Here is a 23978-nt window from a genome sequence, read left to right as displayed (position 1 = left end):
ATGAGAGAGAGAGAGAGAGATGGGAGGAATGGAGGGAGACTAGATGAGCTGCGTGGATGGGATGGGACACGGAGTGGAAAGAAAGAAAGAGAGAGGAGGAGAGAAGGACTTGACGGGTGGATGGTAGAGGTAAACATAGTGTCTGTGTGGGCCACACCCGACCACCCGCTAGAGGCCCCTCTGTGCCCCTGCCAAACCAGACGACCAGACTATACGGTGTGTCTCTGTGATTATATGCCAGTCAGATATGGGCCCATTAGGCAGTGTCTTGTTCTCTCTCTCTGCCTCCCAGGCTGATCAATAAGATATCCAACAACACAATACAATTTAATCAATCATTAAACATCATCCATTAATAGAATTCAAGTGTTTTAGTTATAACTATTAGTTAAAACTGATTTATATGGGGCCTCCCAAGTGGTGCACTGCATCGAAGTTGCTAGCTGTGCTACTAGAGATCCTGGTTAGAGTCTAAGCTCTGTCCGGCTGCGACCGGGAGTCCCATGGGGCACAATTGGCCAAGCGTCGTCCACGTATACCGGAGGGTTTGGCCGGCGAGATGCCCTTGTCCCATCGCGCTCTAGCGCATGCACGCTGATACGGTCGCCAGTTCTGCGGTATTTCCGCCGACTCATTGGTGTGGCTGGCTTCCGGGTTAAGCGGGCATTGTGTCAAGAAGCAGTGTGGCTTGGTTGGGTCGTGTTTCGTAGGACGCATGGCTCTCGACTTTTGCCTCTCCCGAGTCCGTATGGGAGTTGCAGTAACTACCAACTTACAAGACTGTAACTACCAACTAGATACCACAAAATAATTCATGTTAACCATAACTATTTGTTAATGTATACTGAACAGAAATATAAATGTAACAATTTTACTGAGTTACAGTTCATATAAGGAATTCAGTCAATTTAAATAAATAAATTAGGCCCTAATCTGGTGCAGCCTGGGAGGGCATATGCTTACCTACTTGGGAGCCAGGCCCAGCCAATCAGAATGAGTTTTTCCCCACAAAGAGCTTTATTACAGACAGAAATACTCCTCAGTTTCATCAGCTGTCCGGGTGGTTGGACTCAGACAATCCCACAGGTAAAGAAGCCGGAAAATGACATTGGTGGTGGCTTATGGTAGTTTAATGTTCATTTCTCTATTTGGCAACAGTTCCGGTGGCCTTTGAATGCAGTCAACATGTCAATTGCATGCTCCGTCACAACTTGAGTCATCTGTGGCATTGTGTGACAAATCTGCACATTTTAGTGTGGCCTTTTGTCCCCAGCACAAGGTGCACTAGTGTAATAATCATGCTGTTTATTCAGCTTTTTGATATGCCACACCTGTCAGTTGAAAGGATTATCTTGGCAAAGGAGAAATTCTCACTAACAGAGATGGAGATATGTGTGCACATTTGAGAGAAATAAGGGTTTTGTGCGTATGGAACAGTTCTGTGATCTTTTATTTCAGCTCATGAAACATGGGACCAACACTTTGTATGTTGCGGGGACTGGGGTATGGTGGGGGTTATCTTACAGCCTCTCATTGTGACGACAGCCTGATCCCGGTCTGACTGACTGAACTGAAGAACAGCAAAACAAAGCACTGCTCGACTCCCTCTACAAAAGTATCAATCCTCCAGCAGTCTCTCTCTCCCCATTGTCTTTAATCCACGGATCGCTGCCTGACACTAGTCTGGCTGCTCCACTCATAATGGCTTCTTATGCATCCAGTGACCATTGGCCAGATAACAAAGATGGAGAACATAGGTTCCCTGCCTGTGAATAATAAGCCATTCGACTAAACTAGATCCTGAATAATAAGACTTTAGACTACTAGACTAGATACTGAACACTCAAACCTGGGAATAATAAGCCATTAGACTAGACTAGAGCCTGAAGACAGAATAATAAGCAATTAGACTAGAGCCTGAGAATAATAAGCCATTAGATGTTTCTCAGTCCTGACTCCAGAGTTGAATTTTTATAACAGCCCTTTTGGAAAGGAATCAGGACAGACAATGTTATGTATAGAAATGTAATATCCCTCTAGGAGAGATGAGGCAGTGGATTTTTAGATTTCACATTTTTATGTTATCCTTATTTCTGACTCATCCATCCAGCAGGTCTATCTGATGAGACCTACTAGTGCTGATTGGAGAGGTGATTGGCTGGCTGTGTTGCAGGGCTTTGGATCCATGCTTTCAGAAAATAATGACTCTTACTGGTGTGTTGTAATGCTTGATTATTCCACCAGTTCTAAGCATACCTCATTTTCTCACCCATCTCAAGTTCTGTGGTCAGTTGTTATTTGCGGGATCATGAGTAAAAGTAGAACTTAGCTGGTGTTGCTAGGTGGTGGCTGTTTTGCAAAACTGTCATATTTTGGGGGGTCTTTGAGGTGGCCAGAGTCTGGTTTTTATACCTGAGGCATTGTAATCCCTTCACTGCCCACACACAATCACGCACACATTGAGGTTGTACGGGTATAATGTGTGTGTGTGTGTCTGTGTCTGTGCATCCCTGTGTGTCTGTGCGTCTGTATGTGTGCACCCACTCCCCCAGTTGATCCAGGGTTTGGACTGTGACACAGAGAGCAGGTAGCCTATTGGAGGACTTGCTTGGCCTGTGGTGGAAAGACATTCCACAGCGCTTCCTGTTTGGTTTGAGCGACGACGCTTCTCTTTCCCTTGTACGCTTCCATTCGCCTGCCTGCTTTCTCAGCTCCGGAATACCTCACTTAATGAAATAATGTGAGGTCAGAGAGCAAACTTGGACCGTCGGATTCTGAGAAGGAACGTCCGTAGAGTACAGGACCCTGTGTAGCTCTGTGCTGCCTGTGTGGAGGATTCCAGTTGGCTAGCACCAGTTGGATAACATGGGCCATTCACTTTAGTGATGTGTCAAGTTACAGTGCTAGTTCCACATGCATTACACATGAAAGACTAGCGCGGGTTTGAAATGGGCAAGACAAGCATAAAAGTATCTGTAATAGTGTAGTGTACACTTCATGTGACAAAATAAATTAACCTCTCTGGGATATGTGGGACACTAGCTGGCCAATAGCCAGTGAAAATGCAGAGCGCCAAATTCAAATAAATTACTATAAAAATCTTTCAACTTTCATGAAATCACACATGTAAGATACCAAATTAAAGCTACACGTGTTGTGAATCCAGCCAGCATGTCAGATTTCAAAAAGGCTTTTCGGCGAAAGCAAACGATGCTATTATCTGAGGGTAGCACCTCTGTATACAAAGAGAGAAAGCATATTTCAACCCTGCAGGCGCGACACAAAACTCAGAAATAAAAATATAAATCATTCCTTACCTTTGACTAGCTTCTTTTGTTGGCACTCCATTATGTCCCATAAACATCACAAATGGTCCTTTTGTTAGATTAATTCCGTCCATATATATCCAAAATGTCAATTTATTTGGCGTGTTTGATCTGTAAACTTTGCCAAAACATTTCAAACTACTTTTGTAATCCAACTTTAGGTATTTTTTAAAAAGAAAATAATCGATAAAATTGAAGACTGGATGATCTGTGTTCAATACAGGAAGAAAACAAACTGATGCTAGCTTTCTGGTCAAGCGCCTCTATCAAACAGTACACATGAAGTGACCCTCGTTTTGAACAGGGCTACTTCTTCATTACACAAAGGAAAAACCTCAACCAATTTCTAATGACTGGTGACATCCAGTGGAAGTGGTAGGAACTGCCAATGAATTCCCAATGAAAACCCATTGAAAAGAGAGTGACCTAAAAAAAACACATCTGAATGGTTTGTCCTCTGGGTTTCACCTGCTACATAAGTTCTGTTATACTCACAGACATGATTCAAACAGTTTTAGAAACTTCAGTGTTTTCTATCCAAATCTACTAATAATATGAATATCTTATCTTCTGGGGATGTAGCAGGCAGTTGAATTTGGGCATGCCTTTCATCCAAAATTCCAAATGTTGCCCCCTATCCTAGAGAAGTTAAAGGATCTGTGACCTATTTTTAGCCAATATGAATGACTTCTTGGCAGTTTTGCATTTCAATACTTTGGCCTTACAATGGCTTGGGAAAGATGAGGGGGGAATGTGTAAGATTTGGGCCTGGCCTGGGTAGAGAGGAGAGATATGTAAACAAGCGATGCCCTCAGAGCTGAGGAACTCACCGTGGCAGGCAGTGATGAAAAGTAGTTCTGTTAGCGTCAGCACTGTGGTTACAAGCAACATGGTCCAACTGTACACATGCCATGTGTGGAGTTCAGGACCAGGGAGGGGGTAGTGTTGAGGCAGTGAGATATAAGTCATAGAATAAGATTACCAAACTGGGAGGGATGTCACCCTATTCCCTATATAGTGCACTACTTTTGGCCAGAGCCCAGGTCAAAAGTAGTGCACTATAAAGGAAAAGGTGCCATTTGGATCGCAGACCTAATCTCAAAACGCATAAAAAAAGGAATAGTCACAGTGCTGTAGTAACAAAGCTTGTTTGCCTCTATGCCTTTTTAGCCCAAAGCCCTGAAAAAAAAATTGTTAAAGAGCTGGTTTCTTTCACTTTCCCTTTTGTGTTGACAATCCCTATGCATATTTTCATTACATGTGTCAGTCGTTTGAACAATCATTTATTTACACTACTGGTCTAAATGTTTTTAGAACACCTACTCATTCAAGGGTTTTTCTGTATTTTTACTATTTTCTACATTGTAGAATAATAGTGAAGACATCAAAACTATGAAATAACACATATGGAATCATGTAGTAACCAGTGTTAAACAAATCAAAATATATTTTATATTTTATATTCTTCAAAGTAGCCACCCTTTTCCTTGATGACAGCTTTGCACACTCTTGGCATTCTCTCAACCAGCTTCATGAGGTAGTCACCTGGAATGCGTTTCAATTAACTGGTGTGCCTTGTTAAAAGTTAATTTGTGGAATTTCTTTCCTTAATGCGTTTGAGCCAATCAGTTGTGTTCTGACAAGGTAGGGGGGTATACAGAAGATAACCCTATTTGGTAAAAGACCATGTCCATATTATGGCAAGAACAGCTCAAATAATCAGAGAAACGACAGTCCATCATTACTTTAAGACACGAAGGTCAGTTAATACAGAACATTTTTGCAGTCGCAAAAACCATCAAGTGCTATGTTGAAACTGGCTCTCATGAGGACCGCCACAGGAATGGAAGACCGAGAGTTACCTCTGCTGCAGAGGATAAGTTCATTAGTTACCAGCCTAAGAAATTGCAGCCCAAATAAATGCTTCGGAGTTCAAGTAACAGACACATCTGACAGGAATGTCAGTGTTCTACCATGGCAAGCGAAGAGCCCGGCTCTCAATCCCATTGAGCACCTCTTGGACCTGTTGGATCGGAGGATGCCTTGGAGGAAGAGTGGGGTAACCTCTCACAGCTAGAACTGTGCAAATCTGTTGCAGTCCATGAGGAGGATATGCACTGCAGTACTTAATGCAGCTGGTGGCCACACCAGATACTGACTTTTTATTTTGAACCCCCCTTGGTTCAGGGACACATTATTCTATTTCTGTTAGTCACATGTCTGTGGAACTTGTTCAGTTTATGTCTTAGTTGTTGAATCTTGTTATGTTCATACATATATTAAGTTTTCTGAAAATAAACGCAGTTGACAGTGAGAGGACGTTTCTTTTTTTTTTTTTTTTGCTGAGTTTTGTTTTGATGTCTTCACTATTATTCTATAATGTAGAAAATAGTAAAAAAAATAAGAAGAAGAAACACCCTTGAATGACCAGTAGTGTATGACTTCATTTTTGTTAGGATATCATACATTGTATTTACAGTGTTGGAATATGTCATTATTTCTCATTGAACAACAGTAATTTAATGCAGACATAAAGGACAGGGCAGTAATTGCAAGATAATGTTTTATAATTCACATATTCCCCTCAGTCTCCTTTGTAATTGATTATAGGTCCCCTGAAGAGGAAAGTGCAAAGATAGATTACAAAATGGCTGCCGCCTGAGGTACAAAATGCAGCAGCACATGGAATATAGCTCCTTGGCTGGCTGCTGCAACACTCTCTCTCACACACAGTAAAAAAAAATATTTTCAGAAGGTCTGTTAACAGACGGCCCTGACTCTGATCCCCTTCCTCCCTCCCAGTAGCAGCTCTCTTTCCAGTGGCTGTGGCTAAGAATCTCTATCTCGCTCTGTCACTCTCTCACTCTTTCTCTCCCCCCTCTTTCGCTCTCTTCTTTTCTCCCCCTCTCCCTCCTTGCTCTCTGCACTCTATGGACAAATTCCCATGTGTCAGACATGGTCGTCAATCAGTTCCAGTTGTCCCCAATAACAATTAAAGACACTGTGTTTGTGCTGAGGAAAACATGGCCCAAAACATGGCTGTTGCGCCTATCGCGGATCTCAGCTTTAAGAAGCAACATGGGTTTAAAAAGAAATGTTTTTAATGTTTTTTTCCTTCCTGTCCAGAGAGGAAGGCATATCCGTATCACATTTTTCACCGCAAGGCGGCAAAAAGAAAGTTCATGGTCTAGAAATAATACATGCTGTAATGGCATTGAGAGTCAATTTTTCTCCTTAATTTATTGCTTTTGTAGGGAGGCCAAACAAGCATAAATAAGCAGAGATTGAACAATGGAGTGTAGGCTTTGTGAATGAAGCTTAATCTAGCAGGATAATTACCCAGTAAGGGGTTAGAGGAAGTCACCTCAACCAGACTGACTTCCATTCCATCAACTGTGTTATAACAGACTTTCTTGCTCTCTGTGGCATATGACTTGTTATGGCTTCTCTTCCACAACAGTCGTCATAGTCATGGATAATCATGAGGTTATACATTCAATGTTCTGAATGTTTGTTACTGTCTGAGGTTGGAGCCCTTCTTGACCCCTGAACCCCAGCCCCTGGAATGTGGTGCTGTACGTGCGCTACCTGGTGATGTTTCTATACTACACACACAAGCCCGTGGCCCGTCGTCACGTCCACAGAGCCCTCCAAGGCTCCTTCCCTATGTCTGCTGCTAGGTTAAAGGTCATACTGCCTGGCTGGGGAAGGGGACGTGCTGAGGACACACCTCTTTGATCAGTCTGGTCCTCTGTCTGCACTGATGAAAGACACCCAAATGCAATCGGCATAGTCTAAAAGACGCTTAAGGAGTACAGACAGGACACGGTCTGAAGACAATAGTCTTGATGTCCATGTCTGAGTTTGCATATTTAATATGGGCTTTTTATTTGTTTACAGCACTTCAAAATCTAAGTTATGATTGAATGATTCACAGCAGATTCCCATGCAAACCCCAAATCTCCCTTGCTAACGTTTCTCTAAATATTTGCATTTTTTCTTAGGCTTTGATGACTGTAAGTATACTGGAGTTCAGATAGTCATCTGGTAACCATTTGGAAGCAGGATTACAGCTAATGATATCCTACAGGAAAACAACAGTAGCTAAACATGCAACTCTGCTTCTCTCCCTCCCACTTTTTCTCCTCCTAGGCCTTTCCCCATCTTTTATCTGTCCCCCTGGATCAGAGCGTTCTCTGAAGTTAACCAGTTAAATGCTGAATGAAGCAGACTTATTATGAATTCATATTACTGGCACTAATCAGTGTTTATTTTCCGTAGAAGGATAACTACACTGGTATCTCCTCTGCTTACCCACCAGAATGAACTTGTGTACACCTCTAACTGACCTGGGATCAGGGATACTCAATAATCTTTTTTAAACTAGATGGTTGTGTTGGCTGTCTGGTATTGTTGCAAAACCAGTTCTGTGTAGACTCAGGAGTGTGGGCTAGCAAGACTCTCTCTTTGTGTGTCCCTTCATCTTGACCACCCCAGAAATTCCAAAAATGAACTTTTAACTCCTGCCTTACTCCCCGGGGCAAGACTCTCTGGCCGGGGCTAGCTGCTTGGGGCTGGGCCTCTGTTCCTGTGGTTCTCTGCTGTGTGTCTCAGGCTCGTATAACCACCATGCCACACTACAAAGGCCTTCCCCTGCCTCCAGCCTCCGCACACATCTGTATCCAATCAGCCTCCAATCAGAGCCCAGCACCACCACAGCAGCTTAGTTAGACAGAGGAAGAAAACTTGATAGAGGGGGAAAAAAGTAAATTCGAAAGAACAGCAACATTAATTTCTTTGGTTAACTTCTCCCAGACTATGTCTGAAATGTGTAACCTAAAGTCGAGTTATGAAGGTGTTGCAGTGTAAGTGAATGGCTCAGTGCTGTGTGCGTGTCTCTGTTAAGCCAGGTATGATCCTCTTATTGCTCTGGGGATTCATACTGCTGGCCTGGCTTGGGGACTCTGGGTAGGAGACTGACTGGGAAGGAACCCCACCCTCCTGCGGTCTGGGCTCTGGAAAGTTTCACTTCTTCTGAATGAGCTACGTCTGAACAGACCAGTGTTCAAATACTATTTGAAATAATTTCAGAAAATTTAACTGGGTTTGATCGAGCTTGCCTGGTGCAATGGATCCAATAGAATAGTCTCAGAATAGTATGAAAACCTGGCCCATCAGGCACTTCAGGCAGGCTGAAGCAAACACTAATATTTGAACATACACTACCGTTCAAAAGTTTGAGTTCACTAAGAAATGTCCTTGTTTTTGATAGAAAAGCTTTTTTGTCCATTAAAATAACATAACATTGATCAGAAATACAGTGTAGACATTGTTTATGTTGTAAATGACTATTGTAGCAAGAAACGGCAGATTTAAAAAAAAATTGAATATCTACATCGGTGTACAGAGGCCCATGAACAGCAACCATCACTCCTGTGTTCCGATGGCACGTTGTGTTAGCTAATCCAAGTTGATAATTTGAAAGGCTAATTGATCATTATAAAACCCCTTTTGCAATTATGTTAGCACAGCTGAAAACTGTTGTTCTGATTAAAGAAGCAATACAACTGGCCTTTAGACTAGTTGCGTATCTGGAGCATCAACATTTGTGGATTTGATTACAGGCTCAACATGGCCAGAAACAAAGTACTTTCTTCTGAAACTCGGCAGTCTATTCTTGTTCTGAGAAATGAGGGCTATTCCATGTGAGAAATTGCCAGGAAACTGAAGGTCTGGTACAAAGCTGTGTACTACTCCCTTCACAGAACAGCTCAACCTGGCTCTATCCAGAATAGAAAGAGGAGTGGGAGACCCCGGTGCACAACTGAGCAGACCCTGACAGAGTCTGTAATACCTACATGTTTCAAGCTGACCACTATAGTCCCTATGCCCAAGGAAGCGAAGGTAAACTGCCTAAATGAGTACTGCCCCGTAACACTCACGTCGGGAGCCATGAAGTGCTTTGAAAGGCTGGTCATGGCTCACATCAACAGCATTATCCCAGATACCCTAGACCCACTCCAATTTGCATACCGCCCCAACAGATCCACAGACGGCACAATCTCAATTGCACTCCAGACTGCTCTTTCCCACCTGGACAAAAGGAACACTTATGTGAGAATGCTGTTCATTGACTCAGCGTTCAACACCATTGTGCCCACTAAGCTAAGGACCCTGGGACTAAACACCTCCCTATGCAACTGGATCCTGGACTTCCTGACTGACCGCCCCCAGGTGGTAAGGGTAGGTAACAAACACGACTCCAACACCATCATTGAGTTTGCTGACGAGTGGTAGGCCTGATTACCGGCAACAATGAGACAGCCTATAGTGAGGTGCCAGGACAACAACCTCTCCCTCAATGTGAGCAAGACAAAGAAGCTGATCATGGACTAGAGGAAAAGGCGGGCCGAACAAGCCCCCATTATCATCGACAGGGCTGTAGTGGAGCGGGTTCGAGAGTTTCAAGTTCCTTGGTGTCCACATCACCAATGAACTATCATGGTCCAAACACACCAAGACAGTTGTGAAGAGGGCACAACAACACATTTTCCCTCTCAGTAGACTGAAAAGATCCTCAAAAGGTTCTACAGCTGCACCATCGAGAGCATCCTGACCGGTTGCATCACCGCCTGGTATGGCAACTTCTCGGCATCTGACTGTAAGGCGCTACAGAGGGTAGTGCGTACGTCCCAGTACATCACGGGGGCCAAGGTTCCGGCCGTCCAGGACCTCTATATACTAGGTGTGTCAGAGGAAGGCCTAAAATTCCCTAAGACTCCAGTCCCCCAAGTCATGGACTGTTTTCTCTGCTTCCCCACGGCAAGCGATACCGGAGCGCCAAGTCTAGGACCAAAAGGCTCCTTAATGTCTTCTACCCGCAAGCCATAAGACTGCTGAATGATTAATCAAATGGCCACCCAGACTATTTATGTTTAAACCCCCCCTCCCTTTTTTTACACTGCTACTACTCACTGTTTTTATCTATGCATAGTCACTTTACCCCCACCTACATGAACAAATGACCTCGACTAACCCCACATTGACTCGGTACCTGTACCCCCTGTATATAGCCTTGTTATTGCTACACACGAGAGCCCATGATGACGAAGCAAAAATAAATACAACTGAACTATTACATTTACTTAATTATTCAGACTCTTTACTCAGTACTTTGTTGAAGCACCTTTGGCAGAGATTACAGCCTCAAGTCTTCTTGGGTGTGACGCTACAAGCTTGGCACATCTTTATTTGGGGATTTTCTCCCATTCCTCTCTGCAGATCCTTTCAAGCTCTGCCAGGTTGAATGAGGAGCGTTGCCGCACAGCTATTTTCAGGTCTCTCTAGAGATGTTCGATCGGGTTCAAGTCCGGGCCTGTCTGGGCCACTCAAGGACATTGACACTTGTCCCGAAGCCACTCCTGTGAAATTTTGGCTGTGTGTTTAGGGTTGTTGTCCTGTTGGAAAGTGAACTTTCGCCCCAGTCTGAGGTCCTAAGCGCTCTGGAGCAGGTTTTCATCAAGGATGTCTGTGTACTTTGTTCCCTTCATCTTTGCCTCAATCCAGACTAGTCTCCCAGTCCCTGCCACTGAAAAACATCCACACCGCATGATGCTTCCACCACCATGCTTCACTTTAGGGATGGTGTCAGGTTTCCTCCAGACGTGACGCTTGGCATTCAGGCCAAAGGGTTCGATCTTGGTTTCATTAAACCAGAGAATCTTGTGACCTTCAATGCTGCATACTTTTTTTGGGTACCTTTCCCCAGATCTGTGCCTCGGCACAATCCTGTTTCGGAGCTCTACGGACAATTCCTTCGACCTCATGGCTTGGATTTTGCTCTGACATGCACTGTCAACTGTGGACCTTATAAACATCTCAAGGATTATCAATGGAAACAGGATGCACTTGAGCTCAATTTCGAGTCTCATGGCAAGATATTTCTGGTATTTTTTAATATTTTTATTAATTTACCCTAAAAATCTAAAAATATGTTTTCACTTTGTCATTATGGGGTATATATTGTGTGTAGATTGAAGAGGGAGAAAACAACATGATTTAATCCATTTTTAGAATAAGGCTGTAACTTAACAATGTGGAAACAGTCAAGGGGTCTGATAATCGTACAATATCATCATGTGCAGCTAGCTACATAGCCTATTGGATGTGGTTTCTTATGAGATTAAGGGTTGGGGATGGGTTAGTGTTAGGAGGGTTGGAGGTATGGGTTGTGCCTGGCTCTTCCCTACCCTGGCTGGCTCTGCGGAACGCCTGATTTCTGTTGACTGAAGTGCAATTAAAGTGCGGGGCTGTGGGGGTTTAGAGTGAGGGTGTCTGCCCAAGAGTGGGCGTTTCCACTGCTTCCTGTGCAGACACTGCTGATCGGGAGATAACAGGGTTGGAACCTGGACTGGAGCCACACACTGCCATACCACGTCACCACAGAGGGGCAGAATAGAGAGAAGTTGTAGACACACACACTACATGTCAAACAGAAAATACGAATCCACCCCACCCAGAAATGTACAACACATCTTGTTACACACATTACGCACACAAACTGCACAAACACTTTAACAACACTTTTCAACACTTTAACGCGCAAACACACAAACACATTTGAACACCCTTCCCCCAGTCATCCTCCTCCTCAAACTTGTAGTTGACCATATGCAACCATGACAACACCAGACACTGTTTCCATCCCAGACAAACCAGTTTTGACTGAAAACAACCAAACCACTATATTTAAGTGATGAAGTTGTGCTTTTAGAGCACACACACAGGGGTGGCACGTTGGGCCAGTGACTGAAAGGTCGCTAGTTCGAGTCCCCAAGCCGACAATGTGAAAATCTGTCTGTGCCCTTAAGCAAAGTGCTTAACCCTGATTGCGCCACGGTCACTGTTGATAATGGCTGACCCCTGCCGTGACCCCACTCCCCGAGGGTGACTCGGGGAGAGTTGGGTTTATGCAACAACAACAAAAAACACACTACCAATTCCAAATTGTACAAATAATAGGCCAAATATTAGCACCCACCAAATTATTATTATTGCACACACACTCCAACACACACATCCACCGACACACACAACATATGGAATATAGCTGTCTTGACTTGGAGCCGGTTCCCCGCTGCTTCTAAGTGCCCCCCCCCCCCACCTTCTCCCCTCTTTCAGAGTTTGTCTGGGGAAATTGTAGGCTGCCAACATTCCTGTGAGAAGTTAAAGGTATGAGAGGAGAGGAGCTCTGCATTGGCTGTGTGGCTCTGCCTTCCTTCCTTCCTTATTGGAGGTTGTGAGGTGGACCTATAATTTGCGGTGGGTTCCATGCGTCGCTCAATGCCTGCATGGGCGTAGACTGAACTGTTGGAGGGAGGGGTGCTGGATTCCTCTCTGTCTTGGGAGAAAAGACACAAAAATGACGACGATTTGTGCGTCACTTCCATCCGTAGCTGTAATACCATCTAACGACAACCCTTTATGTACAGTATGCATGTGGGCTAAAGAAAAGATCACTCAGGAATTCAGTTTGTGCATACAATGACCATATAATCTATGCACACACTGTAACTCGCTTTAGATGAAAGTGTTTGCTATGTCTCTCCCTCTCTCTCGCTCTGCAGGGTTTCCCGCCCCTGCCTAACGAAGCTGAGATTGCCCAAACCAAAAAGCTTTTCCGTCGCAGGAGGAACGACCGACGGTAAGCACACAGCCACACACACACACTTTCTCCCCTCCTGGAACGTTGTTGCAACGCTGATGAAACACTAGGCCAGGCCAGAACCCTTAACTCTTCTCTCCAGTCAAAGCAGGAATGCTCCTGGCCCCAGACTCACTTACACGCAGACAGAAAAGGCAGATTATTATTATTTTTTTTTTTACAAATTTCTTCACGTATCTGGTCTGTGTAATGATACTGGGTGTGTCCTAAATGGCATCCTATTGCCTTTTTATAGTGCACTACTTTTGACCAGAGCCCTATAGGCCCACTATAGGGAATAGGGTGCCATTTGGGATCCAGACACTGTCATCTCCAATCACACTTGACTGTTGATATGAACCTCTGTCTCTCAGTTCTTTTGCTCACTGCAGCGTTCAACGTTCCTTAACTCAATGAAATTAGTTTAATCGTAGTTTAATCTTCTGAAAATGTTTCCGCATGACGTCATTGGAAAGTTCTCCCCGGTTGCTAAGAAACAACTGAGAAAGAAAATATTTGCGTCTCTGACTGAAAGGAGGAAAGTTGAGCCAGAGAGTGAAATGTTAACTTATTTTATATTCTCTTCTATTTATTCCTTTCTTTCTTTATACTATTTTAAAACCAGTGGTAGATAATTGATTCACAGTGATTGTGTGGTTAAATAGCTGTGGTTAGATTATAATGTTGCTGAGGCCAGATCACAGTATACTAGTATATACTACAGAGAAACTGGCTGGAAGATATCACAGGTAATGGCTTTGACTTGGGGGCCTGCCTGCCTGGCTGGCTGCCGGGCTGGCTGTGTTTTTGTATTGTTAATATTTACTGAGAGAAAATAATGTTGCCTCTGGCTACAGGAGGAAGGATCAGTTTCTTGTGTGGTTTGCCTTTTATGTCAGTAAGGTACTGCAATTGCATGGTTGTATGGGTTGGAGTATGACAACCAATGGCTATGATTACATTTAGAAGTTTCAGAGAGTAAATAATAAAACATATAGCAGTTCTATTGCTCTATGCTGGACCATATGTGCATACTGGACCATACTTGCTGCAGTGCTGTGGCTTTCAGAGCAGGACTGTAATTACCCTCAGCCAGCTCCAGCCCCGACCACAGAGCAGCACAGAGCCAGGAGTGAATGGAGGTTCAGCCAAGGGGTGGGCCCCATCGCCCCAACCAAGTATTTCCACACACTTGTGTTCATGCACACACGCAAACACACACTCTCAAGCCTGCTCTGCCCCAAAACTTCTGGTCACATACACATCCAACGCCTGGCCCAGTTCTCTCTACCGCTCTCCTCATTTCCTCCCTTTTTCCTTTATTTTCTCTCACTCACTACTTTTTCTGGAATTATATAGTCCCTCTCTACATTTTCAGCTATTACATTCTTCCTTCTGCCTGCTGTCTCTAGAAATACACCCACAATGCATCTCTCTCACGGCGGGGCCAGAGCCACTTTCTCCCCTCACAGAGCTCATCGTCAGTCCCAGCTAACGTGCGGTAATAGCGGTGTGTGTGACAGTGAATCATATTGTGAAAGATGCATCAGTCCCACGCCAGTCCTGCTATTAAAGCAATGCTCCACCATTCATTCCATAAATTAACACAGCTATTATTTGCGTTGCTTTCCACCCCCGGGATAGGTAGAGGGAGCGGTACACTCCATATAGGAAGAAAAAAGAGAAAGAAGACTAAAGTGTCATATCCTTATTAACCCTTGTGAGTGGGAGCAGTGCAATAAGCTCAGAGGCATGCAGAGCGAGAGGGAGGCGGAGAGGGAGACTGGGTATAGGTACTAGTGACTGAACACAGAGGTATCATCATTTAATCATTCCAGTCATTTTCTGTTGTCCTCTCCTCCCTCTCTGGGCGGGAGCCTGACCATTGTAAGAGATGGAATGAGAAGCAGAGAGTGGGACAGAAAGAGCTGTACCTAGAAAAGATTACTTTATAGATTTTGGACATGTCTGTTGTGTTGTGGTGGCGCTAGCTGACTTACTGACTTTTCCCTGTGGTGGCGCTCTCTATTTACTCACTCTACCTCTTTTCTGTCTCTCCTTTTGTCTGTTGCCCTTCTCCTTCTTTCACCCTCTCTCTGACCCTGACTCCCCCTCATCACTTTTCTCCCCTCACTTTCATCTCTTACTTTCTTACTTTCTCTTCTCTCCCTCTCTCTCTTGCTCTCCCTCTCTCCCACCTCTGTCTCTCTCCCCCTCTCTCGCTGTGATGGATGTGTACTCAGCGTTCTGTACACGATCTGACAGAACCCACTGGGCACACAACGTAATTTAAACATGGATAATTGGGCAATATTTGGTTGAGACGTTGCTCAATGAGATTACAACTTATATTTACCCACTCAGCCAAAAGTTAGTTGAATTTCCAATGTGTTATCACTATATTTTCAACAATCTAAAATCACAACCAAATTCCAATGTCAAATATGATATTTTGTTTATTTACTGTATACAACAGATTAATCTAATAGCAGAACCAAATCACCTGGATTGTAGTTGAGATTGCATTAAAAGTACATGGTGCAAGTGATCAATGCCGTTCAAGATTCTGCGCAAGTGATTGCAGCAATTGTGAAGATATCAATTGCTGTAGGTCTGTACCTGCAGCAATTGTGAAGATATCCACAGACCTGCGGTGACCTATCTTAAATATGCATGCTTTACATGATTACATAAGAATACATTTATACTGTAGTTATAGTAACCTCAAAATCTGTGAATCTTGATTCCATTCAGCCACGAGCATTAGTGAGGTCAGGCACTGATGTTGGGCGATTAGGCCCGCAGTTTGCGTTCCAATTCATCCCGAAGGTGTTCGATGGTGTTGAGGTCAGGGCTCTGTGCAGGCCAGTCAAGTTCTTCCATACCAATCTCGGCAAACCATTTCTGTATGGACTTTGCTTTGTGCGAGGAGGCATTGTCATGCTGAAACAGGAAAGGGCCTTACACAAACTGTTGCCACAAAGTTGGAAGCACAGAATCGTTCTAGAATGTCTAGAATGTATGCTGTAGAGTTAATATTTCCCTTCACTGGAACTATGGTGCTTTGCCGGAACCATGAAAAACAGCCCCAGACCATTATTACTTTACCGTTGGCACTATGCATTTGGGCAGGTAGCGTTCTTCTGGCATCCCGCCAAACCCAGATTCGTTTGACTGGCTGCCAGGTAGCGAAGCGTGATTAATCACTCCAGAGAACGTGTTTCCACTGCTCCAGAGTCCAATGGTGTCAGGCTTTACATCACTCCAGCCGAAGCTTGGCGTTGCGCATGGTGATCTTAGGCTTGTGTGTGGCTGCTCGGCCATAGAAACCCATTTCACGAAGCTCCCGACGGACAGTTATTGTGCTTGCGTCCAGAGGCAGTTTAAAACTCGGTAGGGAGTGTTGCAACCGAGGACAGACTTTATATATATATATATATATATATATATATATATATATATATATATATATATATATATATATATTGTTTTATATATATATATTGTTTTATATATATACACGCGCTAGGCACTTCAGCACTTTGTGGTTCCATTCTGTGGGTTTGTGTTGCTAATCCTAGGTGTTTCCACTTTACAATAAGAGCACTTACAGTTGACCGGGGCAGTTCTAGGGCAGAAATCTGACAAACTGACTTGTTGGAAAGGTGGCATCCTATGATAGTGCCATGTTGAAAGTCACTGAGCTCTTCAGTAAGGACATTATACTGCCAATGTGTGTCTATGGAGATTGCATGGCTGTGTGCTCGGGTGTGGCTGAAATAGGGGCGGCAGGGTAGCCTAGTGGTGAGAGCGTTGGACTAGTAACCGAAAGGGTGCAAGTTCGAATCCCCGAGCTGACAAGGTACAAATCTGTCGTTCTGCCCCTGAACAGGCAGTTAACCCACTGTTCCTAGGCCGTCATTGAAAATAAGAATTTGTTCTTAACTGACTTGCCTAGTAAAATAAAGGTAAAATTAAAAAATATATATATATAGCTGAACGGGTGTGGCTGAAATAGCAACGGGTGTGGCTGAAATAGCTGAATCAACTCATTTAAAGTGGTGTCCACATACTTTTCAATATGTGTATAGGCCTATATAGCATCATTGATACAGTATATGATTGATATAGTATGGTCACATTTAATTTGCTCTGTAAAACCTACAATTTGGAATGACTTCGATAGCGATAGTGTTTTTTGTTGTTTATACTGAACAAATTTGTTGACATCCCTGTTAGTGAGCATTTCCCCTTTGCCAAGATAACCCATCCACCTGACAGGTGTGGCATATCAAGAAGCTGCTTAAACAGCACGATCATTACACAGGTTCACCTTGTGTTGGGGACAATAAAAGGCCACTCTAAAATGTGAAGTTTTCTTAGACAACACAATGCCACAGATGCCTCAAGTTTTTATGGAGTGTGCAATTGGCATGTTGACTGCAGGAATGTCCACCAGAGCTGTTGCCAGACAATTGAATGTACATTTTTCTACCATAAACTACGTCCAATGTCATTTTAGAGAATTTGTCAGTACTTCCAACCAGCCTTGCAATGTCAGACCATGTGTAACCTGTGTGTGGGTAAAAACTAAATCTGAGTGGGTGGGCCTATGCCCTCCCAAACTCACCCAGTCATTTGAAATCCATAGATTAGGACCCAATGAATTTTTTTAAATGGACTGTTTTCCCTAAATGAACTGTAACTCAGTAAAATCTTTGAAATTGTTGCCTTTTGCATTTATATTTTTGTTCAGTATAGTTTTTAAATTGATCTCTCAAAAATCATTCTCACCATAGCACATTGGTAATAGTCAGTGACCAACAGGCTGACTACACCGCTCGCGTCGCGTGCGCTGCAAAATATATTTAGAAATCTATGCTATTCAATTATTGCACCCACAATGCTCGTACGCGCCAACGAGCGTCTCTGCGTTGCCAAGGGCTAAAATAGAAGTCAGTTCTATTTCTGACGCAGATCGCGCGGCAAGTCATGCCTCTCCCATCTCATTGGTTTATAGAAGCTGGTACCCACGTTGCCATCTCCTAATTGGTTATACCCACGTGGGTGACTGAAAGACGAACAAGGTCAGTGCCGGTAAATCACCTAATTTATGAAATGCCAATCGCATTATAAAGTCAAAGAAAAGGCCTGGAAGGAGGAGAGATGACTAGAAACGATTCGGTTGACCGTTTTGTGTGTGGATTAATTGTCGGAGTAGAGGACCTTGTGCCTTTCAGGTAAAATAACAACTCAATTTTTATATCCCAGGACAAATTATCTAGCAACAGCAAGCTAGCTAAATAGGACAAATTAGCTAGCAAGTGCAAGCTAGCTATAAAATTGCCATACATGTTTAATGCTTTTCGACCTGTCCCCAAATTAATATAATTGGTTCATAGTTTGTTTTGATGTGTTAACCTGCTTGTTGTGATCACGTTTGGTGTGGGGGGGACAAAATACATTTATGTAACGATGGCGCACGCGCGCACGGTTTGGGTTCCGTGTAAGCCAAAGAGTAGTCCGAGATCAGTGGTTCCCAAACTTTTTATAGTCCCGTACCCTTCAAACATTCAACCTCCAGCTGCGTATCCCCTCTAGCACCAGGGTCAGCGCACACTCAAATCTTGTTGTTTTTTGCCATCATTGTAAGCCTGCCACACACACACACTATACGATACATTTATTAATCTCTCTAGGGTATGTGGGCTAGCGTCCCATCTGGCCAACATCCAGTGAGATTGCAGAGCGCCAAATTCAAATACGGAAATACTCATTATAAAAATTCAGAAAATATACAACTGTTTTACATAGGTTTAAAGATTGAAACCAACCATGGTGTCAGATTTCAAAAATGCTTTACGGCGAAAGCATACCTTACGATTATTTGAGAACATAGCCCAGCAGACAAATCATTACAAACCAGTAACCAGCCAAGTAGAAGAGTTACACAAGTCAGAAATAGAGATACAATTAATCACTTACCTTTGATGATCTTCATATGATTGCACTCAGAAGACATTCAATAAATGTTCCTTTTGTTCGATAAAGTCTCTCTTAATATCCGAAAAGCTCCGTTTTGTTCGTCTGTTTTCTTCAGTAATCCACAGGCTCAAACGCAGTCACAACAGGCAGACAAAAAATCCAAATTGTATCCATAAAGTTCATAGAAACATGTCAAACGATGTTTATATTCAATCCTCAGGTTGTTTTTAGCCTAAATAATCTATAATATTTCAACCGAATAATAATGTCGTCAATATAAAATGTCAACAAGAAAGGCACTCTCTCGGTCGCGCGCATGAAAAAGCTCTGTGACACGGCAGGGTCCACTCATTCAGACTGCTCTTACTTCCTCATTTTTCAGAATACAAGCCTGAAACAATTTCTAAAGACTGTTGACATCTAGTGGAAGTCATAAGTCAATGGATACTGTAATGGCATTGAATAGGCTTGAGTCTACATGGTTCTCATGTCGCGTTTAAGGCCAGCCCCCTGCACCGTGTGGAGCTTCAATAGCACAGAGCAGCGTCTACAGCAAAGTACTCCTCCTCACAGACTACCGTAGTGTTGTAAGTGTGTGTGTTTACCGGACCGAACGACAGACATGGCAGAAGTCGCACCAGCACCCGCCGCCGCCGCGCCGGCCAAGGCCCCCAAGAAGAAGGCAGCAGCCAAGCCCAAGAAAGCGGGACCCAGCGTAGGCGAGCTCATCGTCAAGGCGGTGTCCGCCTCCAAGGAGAGGAGCGGCGTGTCCCTGGCCGCGCTCAAGAAGTCTCTGGCGGCAGGCGGCTACGACGTGGAGAAGAACAACTCCCGTGTCAAGATCGCCGTCAAGAGCCTCGTCACCAAGGGCACCCTGGTCCAGACCAAGGGCACCGGTGCCTCCGGCTCCTTCAAGCTCAACAAGAAGGCCGTCGAGGCAAAGAAGCCCGCTAAGAAAGCCGCAGCCCCCAAAGCTAAGAAGGTGGCCGCCAAGAAGCCCGCCGCCGCCAAGAAGCCCAAGAAGGTAGCAGCCAAGAAGGCCGTGGCCGCAAAGAAGTCCCCCAAGAAGGCCAAGAAGCCCGCTACACCCAAAAAGGCCGCCAAGAGCCCAAAGAAGGTGAAGAAGCCCGCCGCAGCGGCCAAGAAAGCGGCCAAGAGCCCCAAGAAGGCTACCAAGAAGGCTCTCCACTGGCTTCCAGTTGAAGCTCGCATCCGCTACAAGACCATGGTGCTTGCCTACGGAGCTGTGAGGGGAACGGCACCTCAGTACCTCCAGGCTCTGATCAGGCCCTACACCCAAACAAGGGCACTGCGTTCATCCACCTCTGGCCTGCTCGCCTCCCTACCACTGAGGAAGTACAGTTCCCGCGCAGCCCAGTCAAAACTGTTCGCTGCTCTGGCCCCCCAATGGTGGAACAAACTCCCTCACAACGCCAGGACAGCGGAGTCAATCACCACCTTCCGGAGACACCTGAAACCCCACCTCTTTCAGGAATACCTAGGATAGGATAAAGTAATCCTTCTCACCCCCCCCTTAAAAGATTTAGATGCACTATTGTAAAGTGGCTGTTCCACTGGATGTCTTAAGGTGAACGCACCAATTTGTAAGTCGCTCTGGATAAGAGCGTCTGCTAAATGACTTAAATGTAAATGTAATGTAATGAATAGAAAACTACAAAAACAACACAAAATCCAACTTCCTGAATGGATTTTTCTCAGGTTTTCGCCTGCCAAATCAGTTCTGTTATACTCAGACATTATTTTAACAGTTTTAGAAACTTTATAGTATTTTCTATCTATCCAAATCTACTAATTATATGCATATCCTATCTTCTGGGCCTGAGTAGAAGGCAGTTTAATTTGGGCCAGCTTTTCATCCAAAATTCCAAATGCTGCCCCCTACGCTAGAGAAGTTAAACATAAGAATGAATGTGAGTTTTTGTCACAACCCGGCTCCTGAGAAGTGACAAAGAACTCTTATAGGAACAGGGCACAAATAATAATATAATCAATCATTTTTCTCTTTATTTAGCCATGTTACATATAAAACCTAATTTGTTAATGAGAAGGGTGTGCTTGAAAGGATGCACATAACTCTGCAATGTTGGATTGTATTGGAGAGTCTGTCTTAAATCAATTTCCACACACAGTCTGTTCCTGTATTTCGAATCCACTCTCACATAGGTACGTGGTTGCAAAGGGCATCAGTATCTTTTAACAGCGCAATTTGCCAAGGCAGGATACTCTGAGCACAGCCCAATCCAGAAATCTGGCAGTGGCTTCTGATTAAATTAAATTTTCCCAGAACAGCTTGTTGCAATTTCGATGAGGCTCTCTTTTTCAAATATCGGTACGTGAACTGATGGCAGGGCATGAAAGGGATAACGAATCCAGTTTGTGTCATCCGTTTCGGGAAAGTACATGCGTAGTTGCGCACCCAACTCAGGTGCTTCGCTATATCACATTTTACATTATATCTGTAAGCTTGAGTTCATTTACACACAAAAAAAGCATGCAATGATGGAAAGACCTGTGTGTTGTCCTTGTTAATGCAGACAGAGAAGAGCTCCAACTTCTTAATCATAGCCTCAATTTTGTCCCACACATTGAATATGGTTGCGGAGAGTCCCTGTAATCCTAGATTCAGATCATTCAGGGGAGAAAAAACATCACCCAGATAGGCCAGTCGTGTGAGAATCTCGTCATAATGCAAGTGGTCAGACAAGTGAACATTATGGTCAGTAAAGAAAACATTTTAGCTTGTCTCTCAATTAAAAAAACAAAAACAACGTGTCAATACTTTGCCCCTTGATAACCACCGCACTCTGTATGTTGTAAAAGCGTTACATGGTCACTGCCCATATCATTGCATAGTGCAGAAAATACACGTGAGTTCAGGGGCCTTGCTTTAACAAGTTAACCATTTTCACTGTAGTGTCCAAAACGTCTTTCAAGCTGTCAGGCATTCCTTTGGCAGCAAGAGCCTCTCAGTGGATACTGCAGTCTACCCAAGTGGCGTTGGGAGCAACTGCTTGCACGCGCGTTACCACTCCACTGTCTCCCTGTCATGGCTTTTGCACCTTCAGTACAAATACCAACACATCTTGACCACCAAAGTCAATTTGATGTCACAAAGCTGTCCTGTTGTCCTGGTTTCCAATGGTTTGCAGAAGATGATGTCTTCCTTAATAGACCACCTATAAACTTAACGGACATATACCAGGAGCTGTGCCAGGCCCGCCACGTCTGACTCATCCAGCTGTAATGCATAGAATTCACTGGCTTGTATGCAAAGCAGTAATTGTTTCAAAACATATCCTGCCATGTCACTGATGTATCGTGAAACAGTGTTGTTTGATGAAGACATTGTCTGTAGTGTTTTTTCCCCCAGTGTTGTCCCAGCCATATCTGCGGCAGCAGGAATAATTAAGTCCTCCACAATAGTTTGGGGCTTGCCTGTCCTAGCCATTCAGTAGCTCACCATATAAGATGCTTCTAGCCCCTTCTTATTAATGGTATCTGTTGTGTTTATACATGTCTTATTACTTGAAAGTCATCTTAATTCTCACTCAAACTCCCATGGCTTATTTTTCAAATTGGCATGTTTTGTTTCTAAATGTCTGCGGAGATTTGAAGTTTTCATCGAGTTGTGAGATATTACTTTTGCACATACACTACCGTTCAAAAGTTTGGTGTCACTTAGAAATGTCCTTGTTTTTGAAACACGTCCCGGATTCGTCTCTTCACTGTTGACATTGAGACTGGTGTTTTGCAGGTACTATTTAATGAAGCTGCCAGTTGAGGACTTGTGAGGCGTCTGTTTCTCAAACATGGCACTCTAATGTACTTGTCCTCATGCTCAGTTGTGCACCGGGGTCTCCCGCGCATCTTTCTATTCTGTTTAGTGCCAGTTTGCACTGTTCTGTGATGGGAGTAGTACACCGCCTATGAGATCTTCAGTTTCTTGGCAATTTATCTCATGGAATAGCCTTCATTTCTCAGAACAAGAATAAACAGACAAGTTTCAGAAGAAAGTCCTTTGTTTTCTGGCCATTTTGAGCCTGTAATCGAACCATTTACATTTACATTTAAGTCATTTAGCAGACGCTCTTATCCAGAGCGACTTACAAATTGGTGCTTTCACCTTATGACATCCAGTGGAACAGCCACTTTACAATAGTGCATCTAGGTCTTTTAAGGGGGGTGAGAAGGATTACTTTATCCTATCCTAGGTATTCCTTAAAGAGGTGGGGTTTCAGGTGTCTCCGGAAGGTGGTGATTGACTCCGCTGTCCTGGCGTCGTGAGGGAGTTTGTTCCACCATTGGGGGGCCAGAGCAGCGAACAGTTTTGACTGGGCTGAGCGGGAACTGTACTTCCTCAGTGGTAGGGAGGCAAGCAGGCCAGAGGTGGATGAACGCAGTGCCCTTGTTTGGGTGTAGGGCCTGATCAGAGCCTGGAGGTACTGAGGTGCCGTTCCCCTCACAGCTCCGTAGGCAAGCACCATGGTCTTGTAGCGGATGCGAGCTTCAACTGGAAGCCAGTGGAGAGAGCGGAGGAGCGGGGTGACGTGAGAGAACTTGGGAAGGTTGAACACCAGACGGGCTGCGGCGTTCTGGATGAGTTGTAGGGGTTTAATGGCACAGGCAGGGAGCCCAGCCAACAGCGAGTTGCAGTAATCCAGACGGGAGATGACAAATGCCTGGATTAGGACCCACAAATGCTGATGCTCCAGATACTCAACTAGTCTAAAGGCAGACCGTTTTATTGCTTCTTTAATCAACAGTTTTCAGCTGTGCTAACATTATTGCAAAAGGGTTTTCTAATGATCAATTAGCCTTTTAAAATTATAAATATTGGATTATCTAACACAACGTACCATTGGAACACAGGAGTGATGGTTGCTGATAATTTACATTTACATTTAAGTCATTTAGCAGACGCTCTTATCCAGAGCGACTTACAA

At 44.0% G+C, this 23978-nt stretch overlaps 2 protein-coding genes across 8 annotated transcripts in view; both read left to right on the top strand.

Moving 5' to 3' along the window:
• Positions 1 to 23978, top strand: part of LOC115127665 (CBP80/20-dependent translation initiation factor) — a 131990-nt gene that overhangs the window by 37243 nt on the left and 70769 nt on the right. For all 7 annotated transcript variants that reach the window (XM_029657323.2, XM_029657308.2, XM_029657303.2 and 4 more), the window contains one exon: positions 12953 to 13029. In XM_029657323.2, the coding sequence (XP_029513183.1) occupies positions 12953 to 13029 (77 nt within the window). The remainder of the gene's footprint in view (positions 1 to 12952; positions 13030 to 23978) is intronic.
• LOC115128833 (histone H1-like) lies at positions 19494 to 21300 on the top strand. Its single transcript, XM_065017100.1, has 2 exons — positions 19494 to 20260; positions 21199 to 21300. Exons 1-2 carry the CDS (start codon positions 19637 to 19639, stop codon positions 21298 to 21300), a joined length of 726 nt encoding a protein of 241 aa, XP_064873172.1. The 5' UTR covers positions 19494 to 19636.

Source organism: Oncorhynchus nerka, linkage group LG4 (assembly GCF_034236695.1).
Source record: "Oncorhynchus nerka isolate Pitt River linkage group LG4, Oner_Uvic_2.0, whole genome shotgun sequence".
NCBI classification, from domain to species: Eukaryota; Metazoa; Chordata; class Actinopteri; order Salmoniformes; family Salmonidae; genus Oncorhynchus; species Oncorhynchus nerka.
Note: the sequence above shows the minus strand (reverse complement) of the source record. Positions and strands in the feature narration are given on the sequence as shown.